Raw genomic sequence first — 22,305 nt, 5'->3', positions numbered from 1 at the left:
TTGGATGAAAGATTCCCAATGCCATGGTAAGGAGACTGAAAAACAAGGAGGTAAATTTTCATAAATGGTCACTGGTTCAGCAACTGATATTTCATGACAATCTGAAAAGAACCAAATGAAACCTACTTATCCAGGCAGCCCTTAAAAAGAGTCTGTTAAAAAGCAACATATCACAATTCAGAGCTAAATTCAGCACCGTCTAAAGTTTTTTGCTATATCATTCAAAAATTTTAATCACCAAAATTCTTACCATGATAAATTAAAGGATAATTTAATTTATTCAATTAATTAAAGTTGTGCATAATGGATAGAATTTCTTCTGTCGAAGAATTTTGCATTTTTGTCTTCAAGACTACAAGCTCTTAGATGCTGTCTTTCTTACACATCTTCGCACAAGTTTTTCTAATCACTTGGTAAAAATATTTACATACCTCATAAGAGTAATTCAAGGTTTCTTCATCCGCTTTATCTCTTTGAACGATTGCTTTAGATGTGAACCCTCCTCCTTCATCAATTTCCATCAAATTGTCAGTAAAATCTTCTAACTCATCCAGAACTGCATATTCCACTCTCTTTTCCTGATCAATATCATTTTCATCATCCTTCTTGTCATCATTTTCACCCCCTACACCTACAGCTTTACCATTACTACCACCAAAAGGACAAACATACAAATCCCCATTGACATTATTAATACTAAAATCTGTATCTGGCTTATAATCTTGCTCAGCTCCAGTGTACAGAACTTTTCTGTCTTTGCTTTTGCAGCTTTCTGTAAAGCTAACACTAATTTTTACATCTTTAAGTAACTTAAGATCAGGGGTGAACTTTCGAACTGAAGGTGCATGACGAGCAGTTCTTGGGCTTTGGTCACTATTGTTAGGGTCTATTATAAGACGAGTTTTGTAGCAAGTAGATCCATTTGTCAGAAGCTGTGTTCTGCAGACAGTGTGCGCGTCCCCAGCTGGGGTATCTGACTGTCCATCACCACCAGAGCCAACGTCCATTACCTCTGCGTCACTGGACGTTTGCAGGGGAGGTGGTGGAGGCTGTTCATTAGGCGGCAGAGGTGGGGGACAAGTCTGGTTCTCCACATTCATTTCTCTTGCAGGTTCTTTGGGGAGGGGAGGTGCATTTTCAGTTTTCTCCATATTTAAACTGTAAAACTACTGTTTTAAAAAACAAGGCTTTAAATAAATGTATATAATCTATATTCCTAACATGCACAAGTCCATCAAGGTAGGTTTATCATGTTCTATTCAATATGCAACACTGATGATTCAGTTAAGCTGACTACATTGTTCTTTTCATTAATGTAGACAGCTTTCAGAATCACTGTCTCAATTATTGGAAATCACAATGCATTCAGCTTAAATAGCTGAAGACTAAGTAGAATGCATCTTCATTGGACAAGCAGGTCTCCTTTTCTTCTTTCAACCTACAAAAAGAAAAAGATGTGTCACAGAAGAGCTTGAAAGCCAACTGTCCCATTCATCAGAGGTAAAAATGGAATTCCTTCCCAAACTCTTACTTAAAAAGGATACTTGAACATCTATTTTAACTTCCAACTGATTGTAATGCTCTTTTTATCAGAATTAAGAGTTCATATTGCTTCTTTGTTTGTGCACCAGAATCACATTATGCCAGCACAGTTCTAGGAAAACCAATTGGTATCTACTGCTGCATGACCAGCAGGTGCAAAGCACTGGTTTTTAAATGGGTCAGATAAAAACAGTTGGTTTTGGTATTAAGCATCTTAGTAACAGAATGCTACTTATCTATATAATCGAAAGACAACTAGTTTGCAATGTTAAATCAGGCCAAATTTTAAGTCTTCACCATTTACCTTCACTAAAAGGTACAGTAGATAATTTTCTTCAATGTTCAATTAACTATTTGCAATATTTTGAAGAATAGATTTAACAATCAGAAATTACTCTCTGGATACTATAACAGAAAATTTGATCACCTACTAAAAAGTCTGAATAGAGCTTTTCTAAGTAGGGATGTTAACAGCTGTGTGGTCTTATATCCATGACTATTACAGGTCACTAGAATGCCTTACTCAAGACAGATATTTAGAACCTAAATCCAGAGTGCTAACACTGAAGTCTTAATCATTAATATTAATTTTGAACAGCATCTACTAGCCAAAGTATTTTAGGTACTTTAGACTGGCACACATTCAATTAGTCTATGTAATTTTACAATGTTATATCAAATAGGCTCTTAATACCATCTTACTTGCTTTTTATATAATGGGGAGAGAGGGGAGGAGGTTAATTGTTGTCTGTGCAGGGCCTTGAGTACCTGGGGAAGGAAATAGGCCACTTTTATGGTTCTTTCTTACCTGCTAATTTGGTTTCTCCAATCCCTTTGTGCCACCCCATACAGTGGGTGCAAGTCCTCCTACCAGCAGGAAATAAAGTGATGTTACGCCCCCTACGAGAGTCAGCTGGCTGAGTCTGCGCTGTTCAAAAACTTGCCAGGCAGTTGAGAAATTGTACTCAAACATTTCAGAAGTCTTTGTCAGTAGTACCACCACACAACATATGAAGAAGCAAGGGCAAGATGTCTGGGTTACCATAAGGGGACTTAGAGAAACCAATTATAATTCTCTAATGTATCTCTATGCTAGCCCAGGCTAAGTGAATTTCAACAACAGTATCCAAGCTACAAAACAGACAGGACAGGTAATTAAAGCATTCAAAATGTAATGGATTACAACATGCCAGGCCTACCCACATAAAGACAGATGAAAGATAAAAACAAGAAAGAACTGAAGCTTGGCTAGGCCACAAAAAAGGCAGTTTTGAGTTCAAAGCAACTGTGAAATGTGTAGCACCAGGCTGAAGTCCCAATGGACTAAAGAAGAACAAAGCATGATTTGAATGTTAAAATTAACTGTTATAATCTAATTAGGAAGGATCAAATCATGGGTAAAGGAAAAGAGGAGTGACACTCAGTCAAAAATTACATTACCTGTTTCCAAGTCACTAACAACTCACAAGAAAACAATGTTGAATGCGTACAGATCAATGCCTTAACACTTAATCACATAACAGGTTATTAGATGGGGTCGGCTACTGACTGCCAAATCAAAGTAGACAACAAGATGAGCACCTATCTAGAACGTTTAAGAAAAAAAAGTGTGAGATCATCAGGGACTTCAATCTGAGTGACATATGCTGAAGGTCTCACGCTCTCAGTACTAAAACATCCTCCGAACTTTTCAATATTATAGATGACAACTTCCTAACTCAAAAAGCATTGTATCCAACACAGGGGAATTTGATAAAAGACCTCATCTTCACAAAAAGGAACTGAGCACAAAGCTAAAAATTAGTAGTAAGCTAAGGTACAAATGTGATCACAATTTGATCACATTTATTATAGGGGGCCAATTTCACAAAGCTGAAAGTTATGAGCCAAATCAGTTGGAAGAAAGAATTTAAAGAAAAAAAAGTTCAATTGGGAACTGTTTAAGAACATTTTATTAGATGCCCAAATAGCCATAATCCCGCAAGTGAGACAGAAGGGGGGGTGTGTGTGTGCGCGCGCGCGCAAATAGAAGAAAGGGGAAGCTGAGAGTAATTAATATAAATCAGAAGACGGAATTGCAGAAAATTGTTCACTGTAACCAAAGGACATAAGCAGAAAGCTATGGACAGCAGAGTTAAAGGGTAGGCTTTTTTTGTTTAATTATATTAGAAACAAAAAGGAATACTTAAGGGGGACTACCATGGGAACCAGTGACTCTGAAAAAGACTTGGGGTCATGATGAATAATCACCTGAACATGAGTTCCCACTGAGATGTTGTGGCCAAAAACATTAATGCAATCCCTTAGATGTATAAACAAGGAAATATTGAGTAGGAGGGGGAAGGTATTTGGCATATGTGTGACCACTACTGGAATACTGTGTCTGGTTCTAGAATCCACAATTTAAGAAGAATGTTGATGAACTGGAGAATATTCAGAGAAGGGCCACGAGAACAATTTAAGGATTGGAAAACATGCCTTATAGTTAAGACTATGATTTAGTCACAGGTATTTTTAATAAAAGTCGTGGACCGGTCATGGGCAATAAACAAAAATTCACAGCCTGTGACCTGTCCATGACTTTAACTAAAAATACCCATGACTAAATCTGGGGGTTGCTTGGGGGCGGGGTGCACAGCGGCTGCTCTGGCCGCCCCCAGGACCACTGCTCAAGCACTCCCTAGGGCCAGCTGCCTGGGGCCGCCAGAGCAGCAGCCGGTGAGGTTGGCCATGAGGCACCCGAGCAGCTGGCCTCAGTGGTGGCTGCTCTGGTGTCCCTGGGGTCAACCGCACCAGCCACTGCAGCTGCAAAAGTCACAGAGGTCTCAGAAAGTCACGGAATCCGTGACTTCCACAACCTCTGTGACAGAATCAGCCTTATTAATAAGTACCTACATGGGGAACAAAACATTGATAATGGGCTCTTCGGTCTAGCAGAGGAAGGTATAGCAAGGATCCAATGGCCAGTATTTGAAGCGAGACAAATTCAGACTGGGAACAAGATGCAAATTTTTTTTTTTTTATTTTTTTTTTTTAAAAACAGTGAGGGTAGTTAACCATTGGAACAATTTACCAGAGATTGTGATGGATTCTTCATCGCTGGCAATTTTTAAATCACAATTGGATGCTTTATGCAAGACATGCTCTAATTCAAATAGGAATTAATCCTGTTTTAAACAGGAGGCCAGACTACATGATCACAGTGCTCCCTTCTGCCCCCCCCCCTTTTAAAATATAAAATCTATGAATCTGTGAAAGCCTCAATTTAATTGCTCTAAAATAATCCCATTATTCTGGATGGGAAGCCATTAGAAATTAGTTCTATTTTGTTTCTGTAGGACCTGAATAGCAGATACTTGGACCCTCAGGGTGCTGATGCTAAGTGTTTATCCTAAAAAGGCAAGAGGACTGTTATATTAATGTTTTAAGTGATCTGATTTGCTATTTTTCACCAGGCTCTGAAACACCTTAGACTATGTGGAACAGCCCTACACTTTTATACCTCTGTGGAATGCATCCATTACAAAAACCCATTTTCATCACATACACCCACATAATGGCCAGACTGAATGACTTAAATTCCTAGGTTCTCCATGGTAAAATAAGCTTTTCATCAGAAAGTTTTGGCTGAAGGGAAGATAAAAGCAATAATCTCAGTATAAATTCACTAACTTTGGGAACCAATGCCTCCTAAATGGTCCAGGTTCTCCAGAGGGATTCTTGAGAAGGATGCTGGCTGTAAGGAGTAGAAATTATGTAGACAAATTCAAAATCCCAAGGATGAAAGAAGTACCCACTCCAAGACCTAATAGGTTCCTGACCTTGAAGAACAGTTTACCTTCCTGTCTGATCGGGAAGCTCTCAAATCCAACTAGAAAGATCATCTTTTGTGGCATATCACAAAAATACTACTCACTGCATTTTCCCTTTCCCAGGCTGTGTCCAGCTACAGCTCAAGAAGTTTATTCTTGGCCCAAGTTTTACAGCAATGGGAATAACAGAGGACAGGAACTTCCTTTTTACCTGCCAAGATTTGGCAGCTTTTGTGCCCTGTCTGGATGTTATTGCCTATACAATTATTGTTGCTTAGTCCTTCCTTCACAAAGTTGAAGTGATGAACTGGGAATCAAGTTGTCTGCTACTTGGTACCTGCACTTCAGCTGGAATGGGGTTAAGAAGGTCCAAGGCGACTTTAAGCCAACTTTGTGCTTCTTGCATTTTTTGTCCTGCGCCTGGCTGCTGGCATCAGAGCTACCCCAAGTCTGATCTAACTTATCCTCTGCTTCTCACGGCTCCCCATTAGAATAGAGTGCAGGCCACTTGTATAATCAATGCAGCTTAGAAGTCCACCCCAAAAAAACCCAACCCAAATTCTACAGAATATTCCCCCAAAAGGAATCTCTCACTCAGGATCATCTATCTTCATGTCATCAGCATCTACCATGCCCTCATGACAACACTGCCCTCAGAGAGAAGTTTTTTTCTGCTTACAAAACAAAGAAGATTCAGTTTTGAAGGAAAAAGGCTGAATTAACCATTGTTACAAAATCAGAACTGAGCTTCTAAAGGAGAAGGCCCCATAAATCACCACCACACAGAACAGTTCACCTTCCTCCATGTCACCAGTCTTGGCACAGAGAAACACATTCTGAAGGTAGGGAATAATCTGTGGAGGCCATCAAGATGCCCAAGTAAAAAAGCCAAACAGGGATACAGCCATGATTTTCTCCACATATAGGAAAGAAAACATACATATGCAAAACAGATGGTAAGGCCACACAGAAACACAAGGAGCACTGGTGCAACCAGTTAGTGATCACCATTTTGTCCAATATGGTCACATCCCGGTTGTGACCCCTGGCACTCCCTTATTCACCACTGTCATATCATCAGGATGTTTTGCACAACGTATGCCTTGTGATATATCATTCTAAAAGTCTTTATCTGCTAGCCATTAATATCTCACTGGATTATATGTGCTATCATTGTATGTGAAGTTTGGCTATGTATGTGTTACTGAAACATGTTGTGAGGTTTAAAACACCCACAAGTAGCCTTTCAAGTACAACAGTAAAAAGGCCAAACAATGTTAATGGCTTATTGAGGAAATGCACACAAGCACAAGGATTACCCCAGGAGCTGTGTACAACAGAAACCTATCAGAGATAGCACTACACAATGGGAACGTTTGACCCAGGTCACAGCAAAGGAGCTTTCCAGCAAGTGGGAAGAAGATATAAAAGGGGAAAATGACATCACGATAGTACCTCACTCTCCCTAGAGCAACACACCTGGAAACACCTGAGGAACAAAGACTGAACTGGGGAAAGTGATGGTTCCAGGCTAAAGGGATTTCTAGCCTGTGTATGAAAACCTGGGAAACTCAAGCTGCAAAGCAAAGGCAGCTTGTGCCTTAAGAATCTGCCAGCCGGTTTATCACTCAGGGTGAGAATTTGCTAATTCACATCCTACCTATCTCCAGTAAATGCTGTGTTATCCGACCCTGTACGAACCAGAAAGCTCTATAAACCGGCATTTCTAATCTTCATAGAAAGTCCGGTTTATAGTCCGGTTGGCACGGGTCCGCCAGACTCCCTACCTGGCTCCGCGTGGATCCCAGGAAGCGGCGACATGTCCCTACTGCTCCTAGGCGGAGGAATGACCATGAGGGGTTCGGAGTGCAGGAGGGAGTGCGGGACTGGGGGTTGGGGCACAGGAGGGGGTGTGGGGCATGGGCTCTGGGAGGGAGTTTGGGTGCGGGAGGGGGCTCGGGGCAGGGGCTCCGCACAAGCAGCCACCTGTCCCTGTTGTTCTTAGGCGGAGACATGGCTAGTCGGCACTGCCTGCTGCCTCCGCCCACAGGCACTGCCCCTGCAGCTCCTACTGGCCGGGAATGGAGCCAGCGCTCAGGGTAGGGGCAATGCAGAGAGCCACCTAGCCTTGCCTCCACCTAGGAACAGCAGGGACAGGTTGCCCCTTGCGGGGAGCCGCTCGAGGTGAGCGCCTCCCGGATCCGGCACCCCAAAACCCCTCCCGTGCCCCAACACCCTGCCCCGAGCCTCCTCCCACACCCAAACTCCCTCCCAGAGCCTGCACCCTCTCCTGCACCCAAACTCCCTCCCATTTAGTTAACCGGAATTTTTCACTTACTGGCACCCCTATTCCCCCAATATGCTGCATAAAAAAAAGGTTTTACTGCAGTACGTTAAACTCAGTTTGCAGTTTTGTTTATTCACCAGGTAATCTGCTTTGATCTGTTGGCTATCACTTATAATCTATCTTTTAGTAGTTAATAAACTTGTTTTATATGTTTTAATCCAAATCAATGTATGTTTGACTAAAGTGTCTAGGGAAAATCTCAGCTTGGTTATTACAAGTGTGCATGGTCCTCTTCACATTAAGGGAGAGGCGGACCGGGTATTAAACCCATATAAGAGCCAGATTTGAGCAGGGCAGGACAGTACTGCTCTGGGTCCTAGGCTGAGACGCTGGTGGTTAGAGAACCTGCAAGTAACTGCAGCTGGGTGTGGTCCCTACCTGTGTGAATTCTGGTGAAAGTGCAAGCTTGGAGGGCTTTGCAGCTTGTCACAGCAGCACAGTGTGAGAGGGAGCCAGGCTAGTGGGTCAGAGGGCTCAGACACCCGTCCAGGAGTACCATAGTAGGTTATCTGGAAAAAGCAGCACTAAACTGTACCTTAAATAAGCCCCCCTCAATTAGTGAAACGGCTGCTCCATTTACAGTATGACCAACTTGCTAAAATGGTTTCAATAGCTTTGCTCACAGAAGAGAAGTGTGTGGGGGCGGGGGGCATTGTGGGACCATTTGTAGTTGTGCAGAGTACAGAGAAGAATAAGGAAGGCTTCCTTCACCCCACACTTAAGTATTGGTTTCCTAACAACAAAAAAGAGGGAACAAACAAATGGTAAGGCAGCTTTTTGCAAGGTAATTCTTGCCAAAAAAAAACAAACAAACCCCACCATATCAGAGCCAAAGGACCACCTCCCCATATAGTGTTCATGTGAATATAAAGAAGTCATACTTTTTATGAAAATCCCTAAACTATCTAACTGTAACAGAAAGGGAAAAATTCAAAGGGAAAAAAAAACCTAAAAAATAAGTTCTAAGTTCTTTGGCTGGCTAGATATCTCCCACCTGCTGGAGACAGAAATGGAATTGAAAAGGTTCAGCCAGCCAGCCCGCCCCTCTTTGGGGGTGGGTAATGACAACACACAGCATTGCCAGCTTCCTGTCTCCATCTGATGGTAGGAGGACTTGTGCCCACTGCCTGGGTTGGCAAAAGGGGGTTATAGAGGAAATGTTAGATACATGCCATTATATTGGGGCAAGAGGATGGCTGGAGGAGCCATTATTGGGTTGGAAAGCGATCAGGTACAGAATCCTCATTTCCCAGTCAGGAAGGAGTGGCCAGGTGGGGGGGATCCCCATTAACTGGGGCCAAGAGAAACCTCATTATTGCTCACGCAAACAGATCAGGGCAAGAATCTTCATCGTTTAAAGGAGGAGAGGATTGGGAGAAAGCTTCTCCATTCCCCTGACCACAGAAGAGACAGTCAGAGAAGAAGAATTTGGGGTAAACCCCCCACACTGTTCTGGGAATGTATCAAATGGAAATCCACCCCATTAATCCACAATTAGGGATAGCAGAGGTGCAGGGAAGAACCTTCATCACTCCAGTGAAGCAGAAGAAAAGAGTGTACAAGAAAAATCATTCCTGTTACCCCAAAGTGAAGGAGGGGAAGTGAAGGTGAGGGGGTCGGAAAGCAGGAGGATGTGCAGGCTTCTCCTCATTACCCCAATGTGAAGGGAATCAGAAAAATGGGGAGGGGACGGGGAAAGAGTGGGCGGAGTTCTCCTTACATTGTTGAGACCGAGCCTGGGAATTATGCCAAAGGATATGAAGAGGACTGCCCCTCTCCCCCATTACCATGAGTGTGAGCGAGCGAGATTCCTCCCATTACATAGAGGAGGGGGACGCGCGCAGAGGGGACGTGCAAGGGCAAATATTCCCCAATCCCCATTTTCCCAGTGAGTGTGCGCGCGCGGTGGCGGGGGAGGGGGCAGGAGGAGTGCATGGGGGGACTCTTTCCCATAACCCCCCGCGAGCCGGGCAATGGGATGTGTGGGGAGGAATTCTCCATATTACCGGGGGGGCGGAGGGGGGGGGGGAGAGAGCGGGAGTGGAACAGAGAGAATCTCCCCCGGGGATGTTTGTCGCCATTATCCTGGGGGCGATCGGGCGCCTCCTCACTGCCCGCGCCAAGGGCAGGGGGGAGGGGACTCAAAGGGAGGTGCAGGTAGGACGGGGCCTCCACACGGCCATGGTGGATCTGGGGAGGAGGTAGAATAGTCCCCGTCCCTCGATGTGCGGGGGAGGAGGCGGCAGAGGATTGTCGCTCGGGGCGTTGGGAGGAGAGGGAAATCCTCCCCATCACCCCGGCCGGGGGACGGCACCAAGCAAGGGGCTGGGCCGCAGGCCCCCCTCCTGCCCACCTTCTTCGACGCGGGAGTCTGTGGGCTCAGCACCCACCTGGGCCATTCCGGGTGTCCCCGCCGCTCCGCTTTCCCGGGCCGAGGGAGTGCCTCGGCCGCCGCCTCCTCACAGGAGCCGCCTCCCCCGCCCAGCCGCCACCATCTTGAAACGCCTGCTTCAAGGGGGCGCCTGCTCCCGCGGGCGGGACTATGCGGGCCCTGAACCAATCATACTGGCATTTCCATCTGCCAGTCACTTCAAGCCTCGCGCTCTATTGGCTGTTTCTCGACCATGTCAGTTCGCTCAGCGAATAGATACACACCTAGGAGACGGCCTCCGGAGAAGTGACCAATGGGAGAAGGGTGGAGGCGGGAGTTAAGAAGGTGGCGGGGTGGAAGAGAGAGGAAAGGGGCCGTTTCAGGATCCAAGAATGGGCAGGGTCCGAAGCCAAGAGGCGGTGGGCCCCTCCTTAAGGCTAGGGGAGAGTAGTGTCGGAGGCCCTGGGGGGACCCCTGTCAGGAGATGGGGGTTGTTTGGCTCGTGTGTTGCCAAGGCAACCATCACCATGGTATCCAAGCACCATCAAGGCCCCAGAGTCCGTTTCAGGGAAATCCCAATTACCTCGCCCACTAGGGCAACAAGAAATAGGGCAGGCTAATTGAGAGTTCAGCTAATAGGGAGGCTGCTGACAGTGAGGGAGTCAAGCAGTTCACCACAAAGGGTGGCTTCTCTGGATTCTGCTGTACTAGGGGCCAAAGCCAGCTATGTCCAGGGCCCATGAATTACTAGACAGTGAATTCTTAAATGTTCACCTCACAGGCCTGAAACCCACAGTCACCCAAATTACAATGTACACTATGGGATAGCAGACGCTAGAAGGCTTGGTCCTCTTTCCACTGTAGAGTGCATACTTCTTTGTACATACAGGCCTCTACCCCTGAAATAGCCTGTGAGCGTAACAACCTCATGTTCAGAACCTTTCTCACTTAGCCTATGCTAACTAGCCTGTGTTGGTGCCCTACACTGACACTTCCACACCTGAGCACAATAGGATTATTCTCAAGAGATCCTGTGACAGGTCTAACGCATTGCTACCCAAGAGTTCCCCGTACACAAAGGGAAAAAAATTCTCCCTGAAGAGATTTCTCCTTTCCCTGTTTTATCAGCCCACTGATGCACTTGCTTGTGTTGATACAGTATTTACTTGTTACCTATTTATACTAGATTATAAAATTCTCTAGTCTGGGACTTTGTCTTATTTTATACTTCTGATATTTATTTCATTCATCTGTTCTCTGCATCTTATAATTAAAAATAGGCTTGATTCAATCTCAATCCACATACAAAACTGGCTTACATAGATGCATGTTTACCTTCTTACTGTTTGTTTTACCTGCAGCTTCTTGTCTTTAATTAATAAATTACATTATAAATTCCCTATGGCAGGGACTACGTTTCATGCTGTGTTTGTAAAGCATGTAGGACAATGGGGCCTGAATTTGATTGGGGCCTCTAGGTACTATTACAAAACCAATAATAAATAATAGTAAGATGCCATACACACCCATTTTAGATCAATAATACAATTAGATAGTCAATGGACACTTACTGTTATGGTTCTTCCTCTATTACTTTAAAATTAGATTTTAAAATATATACCTCACAGTTGCTCATACTCAGATATCAAATTTCAATAACTTTACCTTGATGTGCAATGTAGGAGTGCCAGTTCTGTGATTTGTTATCAGCTCGCAATAATTTTACATACGCATGTCATGAGGCAACAATTTTACAATGGTGCATCAGAAAGTCATCGCATCATGATGCAACCTTATGATGCAATGACATTTCATAAGGCTGACTAGTGATTTTTAGGATCCATGAGTATCTATCAGGCAATTAATCGTGGGATAGTCCTGAGGGTCCTAGAGATACTGTTATGAGTGATAACCCTTAACTAACATTTCCTTTAGTAGGGGTTTCCACAGGAGTTTGTCTGATTGGATTAAATCATGTCTAATAATGTTGTGGCATTTATGTTGACAATGTCATAATGTTACATTGGTACCTTACAATGTAGAGTAGCAACATGATGCAATATCTTCACATCATGACAAAATATCATCACCCAGCAATGCACAAAACCACAACTGCATTGTATGGAGTTCAAAAGTTATTTCAGGACACTTTGTAGTATTGTATTTGCCAGGGTATGGATGTCAGGATAAAAACAAAGACAATTATGGAAATAGTAGGAAGAAGGCATTGCTATCATTTGCCTTCTTTCTGATCCCATGATTATTGGCTCTTGCTCTAATGCAACAGCCCTGTACACCCTAACTTGTGATATCATAGCTTCAACAGCATTAGGTTGGAGCATGGAACACTTTTTTTTTTTTTTTTTTTTCATTTTTCAAAGTTTCTTTTTCAAAAACAAATCTACAAAAATTAAATAACCAAACAGAAACATACAACACAAAATAAAGAACTTATTTAACTCCCGATGCACTGGTTTCTGTGGAGTTTTAGCGTAGCTATGACATCCTGTTATCGATGTTCCTTTAAGCAGGAGCAAGGCTAGATGTTAAAGGACCTGAAAGAATGGGGGTGGGGGAAAGGTTTTAATGTGCTGAATTCCCCTCTTAGCCTGGCTATTGGGATCAATTAGATATGATAGGGAAGTTACTGAAATTTCGTTCCTTATCTTTGCAAGCCATCTTTAAAACTGAAATAAATTTCCAGTCTGTTTATTCATCACATAGGTTTGCACACACAAATTTATTATTTTAGGGTGGCTCATAAGTGATGGCTTTTATCACTGATTTTAACAAGCAATCTGAAAGTATATATTTAACACATGCATTTTAAGAAATACCTATGGCTTTCTAAGAGAGTAGGTCATATTTTGACTATTTCAGCCTCAACAGTGTCAAAAAACAGGTAGTTATATTATTAATTGTAGAATTTATACTGACATGAGAATTTGTAATGAACTATACCCATCATGTTAATAATCTACATAACAGTGCCAATTTATTCACTGACAGAAGAGAAGGAGGCAGTCTTTTGGTAGGTGTATGAGAAAATACAAATGCTATGCTTATTGGTATCAGAATGATTGCATGACATCCAGATGATATATATCGTGCAGCCATGTGGAAAAGTTAAAAGTTGCAGAGAAAGTATCACACTTAAATGTTTGCATCTTTTGATAAATGGCACTTTCGAGCTACTTAGTAACTATTTTTCTTTTCAAATCCAACAATAAGTTACTGAATTTTTATGGGTATAGTGAATTCTGACATCAAAAATATTGAATTGTATAGAATAAAGTAGTCTGACCATTCTAATCCAAGCTCGGGCTCTCTTTGTTGTCTTAGACAAATAATTTAACTTCTGACTCATAAAAAATTAACACAGTAATTACCTCACAAGGATGTTGTAAGGATTAATATTTGCACAGTGCTCTGAAAATGAAAATCACTATTTAAGTCCTAAGTACAATTTTATATATGCTACCATTTCTTGACTGGTTTCAGAGTAGCAGCCGTGTTAGTCTGTAGCCTCAAAAAGAACAGGAGTACTTGTGGCACCTTAGAGAATAACAAATTTATTTGAGCATAACAAATAAATTTGTTAGTCTCTAAGGTGCCACAAGTACTCCATTTCTTGACTACGTCTCTCTTTAAGGAAGGTTATACCACCATGGTTTTGTGTAGAAATTTGCTATGGGCTGATAGGTAGGGGAGAGTGAGACTATAAGGGAAAATATATTTCTAAAATTGTGCAATTTTACAGTGTTTTTTCTTTAAAAATTACAAACCATAGGGAAGAAAAACAACCAGGAACAGTTTTGCATGCTTGTTTGCACTCCAGTAATTAAAAAAATAACTTAGAAAAAATAAATATGGCAGGTGTCTATGTAATATACTTTATTTATAAGAACTTTGCACTATATAGCATTTTATAGAAGGATCACAATGTCTTTTATAAACACTAAGCCTCACAAAAGCCTTTGAAGGACATAAGCATCTCCCATTTTACAGGAAATAAACAAGGAGGTTTACGTCAATTAAGTGGCTTGCCCAGGATCACACCGCAAATCAGTGTCAGAGCCTGGGAAAGAACTAAGGATTTCTGACTCCAATCCCCCTCTCTAATCAACAGATTAATCACCTCTGCGCCCTAACATATGGTCCCATCCCATATGTTGGGGGGAGGGGGAGAAGAGAGTAGGGAACATGAACTAGGAATCTCTATTATATTTGGGTTTTAAAAAGTGGCTTGTTCACTCTACAGTAGCTATTTTCTCTCGTGTTTTCTAAGTCTATATTTACTGAGTTTCTAAAGCATTCAGCCTGACTAGATTGATGAGGGAAAACTAATTGTCTTCTATACCAGATACAAAAGGCACAAAATCCATCATGTCATGTAATGGAGCTAAGTGTTGTACAGTAATAAACAAGCATTCAACACTGGCCAAGTTTACAAGGCAAACTAGGCTTGTATACCATATTACACAGACAACAATCTTTAAAAAATAACTTTCATACAGTACTCAAAATGGCTATGGCAAAGGAGGAATAAATTAACCTAATTTCAGCAACCTCTTATTCTCTTTAGTTAAAGGTTCCTGTTTAACCTCCCTGCATTTGATTGTAACGGGAGTCGTCCCCATAAGAGTGGGAGGATGTGTGGCAGGGGCAATTAGTCTTGTACCATCACCCCAAGGCGCTCAAGCAGTGAACACCCACCTACATAAGGAATGAGAAGCCTCCTGTATTCTTGATTAATACGATTTTCCTCTGACTACTTCTATAGATTTTCTTCTCACAGTTGTTCCCTTCATTACACTAAAATTCTTAAGTCGTCCTCTGGTGAAAGAAAGAAAAAAAACGGTTACTGGACCTTAAAACAAGAAAATGCTCAAAGTTTTGATTTCAACTCCAGCAAGACAGAAGAAAATGTATCACCCTCCTCTTTATAACAATCTTTTATGTACTTGAAGACTTATGTGTCTGTCCCCCCCCCCAGTCTTCTTTTCTCCAGATTAAACAAGCCCGTTTTTTTCAATTTTTCCTTACATATCATGTCTTCTAGACCTTTAATCATTTTTGTTGCTCTTCTCTGGACTTACTCCAATTTGTCCACATCTTTCCTGAAGCCTGGTGCCCAGCACAGGACACAATACTCCAGTTGAGGCCTTATCAGTGCTGAGTAGAGTGGAAGAATTACTTCTCATGTCTTGCTTACAACATTTCTGCTCAGACATCCCAGAATGATGTTCACTTTTCTTGCAACAGTATTATACTGTTGACCCCTATTTAGCTTGTGATACACTGTAACCCCCAGATCCTTTTCTGCAGTACTCCTATCTAGGCAGTCATATCCCATTTTGTATTTGTGCAATTAATTATTCCTTCCTAAGTGTAGTATTTTGCATTTGTCCTCACTGAATTTCATCCTGTTTAATTCAGACCATTTCTCCAGTTTATCAAGATCATTTTGAATTTTAATCCTGTCCTCCAAAGCACTTGCAACCCTCCCCAGCTTGGTATCACCCGCAAACTTTGGAAGTGTATTCTCTATGACCTTAGCCAAATCATTTACGAAAATATTGAATAGAACCAGACCCAGGACACATCCCTGCAGGACCCCACTCAATATACCCTTCCAGCTCAATTGTGCAATGTCTGTGTATATATAGTAAAACTAATCAATTATGAAATACAGAGGACTAGCTCCAACAGTGACTTCTGTAAGTGTAACTAAACACATCACATTTACCTAAACAACAAGGAGTCTGGTGGCACCTTAAAGACTAACAGATTTATTTGGGCATAAGCTTTCGTGGGTAAAAACCTCACTTCTTCAGATGCATAGACATTTACCTAACACTTCCAAAAGAGGGAAAATAAATCTAGGCTCAGGATTGTCTGAAACTGGCCACTAACCTGAATGAAGACTAACTGCTGCATGCCTACAGGCCAGATATTAATCTGAATAAGTAACTGAGGGGTTATGCTATACAAATGCCTTAGATAGACAAGTGTTTTCAGTTCTAGGTCACCAGTTCAACTGCAGACCAGGTTAGGAGAAAATGAAAGTTGTTGCCACCTGATGACTTTAAGATGACCTAATTGAATTGTGTTAGGTGGGTCCAGGTCAGTTCCCAATGAAAAGGCACCTGCATAAGTATTATTACCATCACAAAAAATACCACCAGAACTGGAAGCCTCAGAAGAGGGGCCAACGATTAAGTGGGCTGTGCAGAGGGAGATCCCCTTGAGGGGGTTGCTGCAGTTCAGGAGGCCCTGTAGTGAAGCTTGTACCACTATACCTGTAATGGACAGTAACTAGAACATTTCATTCTCCAGGACTACCAATTTGTCACAGTTTATGAGCAGTAAATTCACATTAAAATTATGTTTAAGGACTTCTGGAAGCCAGATTCAAAATTTCTCAAACACCCAAACCCTTTACCATTAAATCCCTGACCCTTCAAACTGCTCAGTGCACACAAAGGGGTCCACCAACATGGAGCAGCTTGCTTTCAAAATCAGGGTTTAAGGATGTAACATCAGGAAATTTAATTAACAGTTAGCACTGGCAAAACTCAGTTCCTAATGCCACAGAGCTCATCATATGCAGGGCATGGGAGTGATGGGTAGAAACAAATCTCTTTATAACATCAACCCACACTTCAGCATAATATTGCATTAAAAAAATAAAGTCAAGGCAATAATGACTCCAGATTACTCTGTCCTTCAATTCTCCCACCCACAGTACATCCAAAGAAAACTAGCCTTAAAAAATCAGGAGTTACAGGCTTGCTAATAAAGTTGGCAAGACTGCATTTTATCAGATTGAGAATTAGGTGGAGCTAGTGCCTTTTTCATATCTACAGTAGTGTACTATCAGTGTGCAACAGCACAATCCCATCTGAATGGCAGTGAAACCATATATTGCAAGACTGATTTTGCTCAATCCAGGCTGTTCTCCCTATTTGTGTAGGAATTCTTGTTTTATTAAACTATAAACACTTCCAACAAATCAATTACTTTGATTTCTTACCTTAACTTTTCAAACATTTAAAATATCGAATTGATGCTAGCTACATAAAGCCATTAAAGTTGGTTTAGTATCTGTGACATGTAATCTGTGTACATTTTACAAAATCATTTTTCTGTGAGGTTAAAAAGAACATAGGCCAGATCATCAGCTGGTGTTAATGATGTAGTACTACTGAAGCCCACTGAGCTACATCAACTTACACCAGCTGCAAATCCGGCCTGATATTTTAAAACAAACTGTCTTGATTGTGTGTTATTGAATCAGAAATAATGTTTTAAAGTCTAGTTTAATGTTTACCATTTGTGCAGTTTGTAATGAATAACATTTACACATCAGTTAGCTTGGACAATGAAAGAGATCGGTCAGTTCTGGAATATTTTCTAGTCAGATTCTTTTTTTTTTTGGTTCTTGGCACAACACTGGCACAACACTGCAATAGCAGCAGGGGAATATTTCATCCTATGCTGCATCTGTGGCATAGGGTCTGTGCTCCTAAATCCCTAGGTGGCCAGGTATGACTGCTCTGATCCAAATTTCATTGACATCAACAAGAGTCTGTCCATTGACTTCAATGGGAATCAGATCAGGTTCCAAGTACAAATCTCAGGACAACCTTAACTGGCACCACCATAATACACAAATTGCCTGGCTGTATTTTGGATCATTTCTTAATATAGTGCTCGCCAGTAGTACGCCACAATGCCATCCAGAACCGCCTGTGAAAGCCATCGCACCACGTCTGGGGGAGATCTCCGTGAACTGCGCCATCCCCGGTACCGACAGCCAGCTACGACCTGATGTCGTCATCACCGATGAGGCCCAGAAAAAGATCATCCTCGTCGACGTCACGGTCTCCTTCGAGAACAGGACCCCGGCATTTCGCGAAGCCCGAGCTTGTAAACTGGAAAAGTACGCCCCCCTGGCTGACACCCTGAGAGTGAAGGGCTATGAGATGCAGATGGACGCATTGATTGTCGGAGCTCTGGGCGCCTGGGACCCCTGCAACGAGTGTGTGCTGCGGACCTGCGGGATCGGTCGACGCTACGCACGGCTCATGTGGCGCCTCATGGTCTCAGACACCATCCGATGGTCCAGGGACATCTACATTGAGCACATCACCGGCCACCGACAGTACCAGGAGGCGTGAGCCAGAGTGACATCGTTCTCCCACTACGAGAAAGGGACCAAGAGACCTTCTCCGTTGGATCATATGAAGTGGAACCACAAACTCCCTGAACATTAAATCTCACCAAATAAGGTCAATCCATCCTCATCATCATATCCACTCATACTCCACACCCGAACATAGCCACTCTATGAACTTCATACCCTAATATCTCAATGTCTGTACTTTGACCCATCAACCTTTTACCCCCAATCGGGGATATTGCAGCTTATGTATTCCTTATGCCACCCGATTTTAAACCAAACTTTGCACCCTCAATAATCTGTACGTTATTCCCTGATAACCAGAAACTTCTATGCTCAAACTCCGTTCACTTTTTTTTTTTTTTTTTTTTTTTTAACATCTTAATAAAATTTTTAAATCTGTTCTGGCTTCCGAAGAACAGAGAATGGGAATGAGTATGATGTTGACCCAGTTCTAGAAAGCTTTGTGGGGAAATCCAAATACTTGTCCTGTGTGGGTTTTTTGCTTCCCGGGCCAACAAGAGCTACCAGGCACATGCAAGCAGCATTCACAGGCACTGGGAGAGTGGGAAAATAGAGTCTGACATCAACTGAAAGGCTCTAGAGTGAGTCCTGTCCTGTCTTTCTGCTGGTAGAATTGAGGCTTTGATGGTAGGAAGTGAGAGATCTTCATGCAGGGATGTCAAAGAACCCTGGCAAAAATAAATTCTAGCCTTCAGCCATCCAATACTGGCATTGGAGGCAAGCTGCATATACAGACATGAGACACCACATCTGTGGGGGCGCTGTCTGGAACAAGTCCCTTTTTTTTTTTTTAAACTGGAAAACGTCAAAATATAATCCATGTCCCAGGATGAAATCCTAACCCTATTGAAATCAATTACAAAACTCCCACTGATTTCAATAGGGTTAGGCCTTCATCCCCAGTGTACTAGGTGTGTAAGGTCACATGTGCCAGCAAAATGTAAACGTTCAATAGCTAGAAACTGCTGGTATGTTCTGAGGGAGGGGCACGAGAAGTCAAAGCTGTTTGGAAGGGAGACGGGGAAGGCAAATGTATTCCTGCCCCCATCAGATTGTATTTTACAATTCAAGTCCCAAATACCTTTGAAGGCCAATATCCTTCAGCAAAAATAAGTAACGTAAAACACATGACTGCTCTCCTTATCTGGCCTCCACAAGTAACCATCTCTGTCAGCTGTGGAAAGTCCATGCCCCATGGAAAGAGATGTCAAGGAGACTCCATGGTCATGCTCAGGTCAGTCCTCTAATGTCAAACAAAGTTGTCTGATTGCTACAGAAGATAATCAGAGTAGACACATCCTTTGTCTCTGTGCTACAGGGGAATTACTAATGTTGCATGTGGCACCCCCTCTGGTTTCAATTTTAGGGTGACTTGGGCTGTGTTGCTGTGGTGCTATGCTGTCCACAGAAGCTCCGAAGGTCTAGCAAAAGTGGACCCTATTTTTCATTGGAAAACATCCACCTATAACACAATTGACTTTAATGCTTATGAGATTTCAGTTCATGGAATTAAAAACCCCATACCTCAAATTAATAGGCATTCAAAGTTATTTGGAGGAAGAAAGATAGTTCTGTGGCTATAGCACTGGAGATCTGATTTCCTGGCTCTGCCATGTACTTCTTGGGTGACCTGGGGCAAGTCGCTAACAAAGAAAAAAAAGGGGTAATAGAAAATAGATCTTGTCTAACTTGACTCAATTCTTTGATAAAAAATAATATTATTGATGCAATAGATTTGTGTAAAGCATTTGACTCTACCGCACAACTACATCAACATTGCACATATTAAATGGATTAAAAACTGGCTAACTGATAGGATCTCAAAATGTAAATGGCAGATCATCATCATGTAAGTGTGTTTCTAATGGGGTCCCACACAGATCAGTTCTTGGCCCAACACTATGTAATATTTTTTATCAATGATCTGGAATAAAACAGAATAATTACTGATAAAGTTTGAAGATGACACAAAGATTGGGGGAATGGTAAATAATGAGGACAGGTCACTGATTCAGAGCAATCTGGATTGCTTGGGAAATGGCACAAAAACAATATGATTTAAATATGGCAAAATGTAAGGTCAGACGTCTAGCAACAAAGAATGTAGGCCATATGTACAGGATGGGGGATCCTGTCCTGTAAAGCAGGGGCTCTGAAAAAGACTTGGAGGTCATGGTGGATAGTCAGATGAACATGAGCTCCCAGTGTGACACTGTGGCCAAAAAGGCTACTGCAATCCTTAGATGTATAAACAGGGAATATCAAGTAGGAGGGGTGGCTATATTACCTCTGCATTTGCAACGGGTGCAACTGGTGCTGGAACACTATGACCAGTTCTGGTGTAACCACAATTCAAGAAGGACGTTGAAAAATTGGGAAGGGTTCAGAAAAGAGCCACGAGAACAATTAAAGGATTGGAGAACATGCTATATAGTGAGAGACTCAAGGAGCTCAATCTATTTAGCTTATCAAAGAGAAGGTTACAGGGTGATTTGATCACAGTTTAGAAGTACCTACATGGGAAACAAATATTTGATAATAGAGGGCTCTTTAGTCTGGCACACAGAGGTATAACAGGAACCAATGGTTAGAAGTTGAAGCCAGACAAATTCAGACTAGAAATAAGGCATACTTTTTTTAAGTGAGAGTAATTAGCCATTAGAACAACTTACTAAGGGTTGTGGTGGATTCTTCTTTACTGGAAATCTTTAAATCAAGATTGGATTTTTTTTCACTTGAAGCAGGAATTAATTCAGGGAAGCCTTATTACCTGGTATTATGTAGGAAGTCAAACTAAATGGTCATCAGTCCCTTTCTGACCTTAAAAATCTATGAATCATATATAACAGTTATTCAGTGGCTTTTAAATTGGTGGTCTTGATTCATTTCCTAATGATGCCGAAATCACACACAACTTCTGTCAATTATTGGAGACTGCTCAGATCATTAAAGCTGCCAATTTTGAAGTCCGCAAACACACTGCACTAGAGATGTGTCAGCCAGAGTGGGGGTCCCTGCAAGTTAGGGCTAAGCAAATGGTGGTGCTGTTGTATAGCAACTGAGGCTGCCCTTGCTTGTACTTGATAAAAATAGACTAATTTCCAGTGCTTCAAATCCAGCAACCCTTAAATAAACTACATTCACCTATGGGAATAAAAGAGAAGTATTTAAACTATTTCCATGAGGGAAAGAATACCAGTCTTAATAATACTTTGCTTTATATAGGTCCTTTCATCTCAATAGATCAAAGAACTTTTCAAAAGTGGATAAATATCTCCATTTTTACAGATGAATAAATTCAAGCACAAAGGACAACAATCCTCCTCACCAGTTAGTGGCTGCTCCATTTCCTAACATCTCTGACATAAGCAGTTTTTCAAATGTAAAAGAAAGACTTAATAATTTAAAGCTAATTGCTTCTCAAGAGCTGGAGCTGTTACATTCCATTAATAACCACATATTGGTATCTTATCTCTGTAAATCCAAGGCCAAGTTTGCACTACAAACTTTGCCAGCAAAGCTATGCTAGTCAGGCGTGTAAGGAGGTGTAATTCCCTGATCCACGTAGATGTGCCAGCAAAAGCCCCTAGCGTAGACAGTTACATGGGACAAATTGCACTGGTACTGGTATAGTTTATTTTGCTTAGTGGGGAGTGGAATAAGCTATATCAGCAAAAATGCGAGATGTATTGAAACTAGGAGGGCTTTGGCAGTATAGTATACTGGTATAGCCATAGTAGCAAAGTGCACCTAGTGTAGACCTGTTTACTGTTGAATGGTCACCAGAAGTTGCTTGGCACATTTAAAACTCCATTCTTTTACTACTGTTGCCTTAAGCCTTTGTTTTGTGATGGCATCAGTCAGGCTCCAAGTAGGCTGCAACTGTGGAATATTTTAGGAACAAACATCACTTGATGAGCTGTTCAGATGTTTGTGTTTTATTTTGTTTTTACTGCATCTCAAGCTCTACATTATTTCAAGATGACGAAAACCAAAATGGTTAACAGCACCTTTAGTGAATCAG

At 41.9% G+C, this 22,305-nt stretch overlaps 1 protein-coding gene across 1 annotated transcript in view; it reads right to left on the bottom strand.

Annotated features, from left to right (window-relative positions):
- DGCR8 (DGCR8 microprocessor complex subunit) overlaps window positions 1–10,171 on the bottom strand; it is a 38,400-nt gene extending 28,229 nt beyond the window's left edge. The window contains exons 1-2 of the mRNA XM_065417731.1: window positions 10,055–10,171; window positions 432–1,438 (exon numbers count right to left, since the gene is read on the bottom strand). Of these exons, the coding sequence (XP_065273803.1) occupies window positions 432–1,151 (720 nt within the window). The 5' untranslated portion in view covers window positions 1,152–1,438; window positions 10,055–10,171. The remainder of the gene's footprint in view (window positions 1–431; window positions 1,439–10,054) is intronic.
- Between the last annotated feature and the right edge of the window lie 12,134 nt (window positions 10,172–22,305).

This window comes from Emys orbicularis, chromosome 16 (genome assembly GCF_028017835.1).
Source record: "Emys orbicularis isolate rEmyOrb1 chromosome 16, rEmyOrb1.hap1, whole genome shotgun sequence".
NCBI classification, from domain to species: domain Eukaryota; kingdom Metazoa; phylum Chordata; order Testudines; family Emydidae; genus Emys; species Emys orbicularis.
Note: the sequence above shows the minus strand (reverse complement) of the source record. Positions and strands in the feature narration are given on the sequence as shown.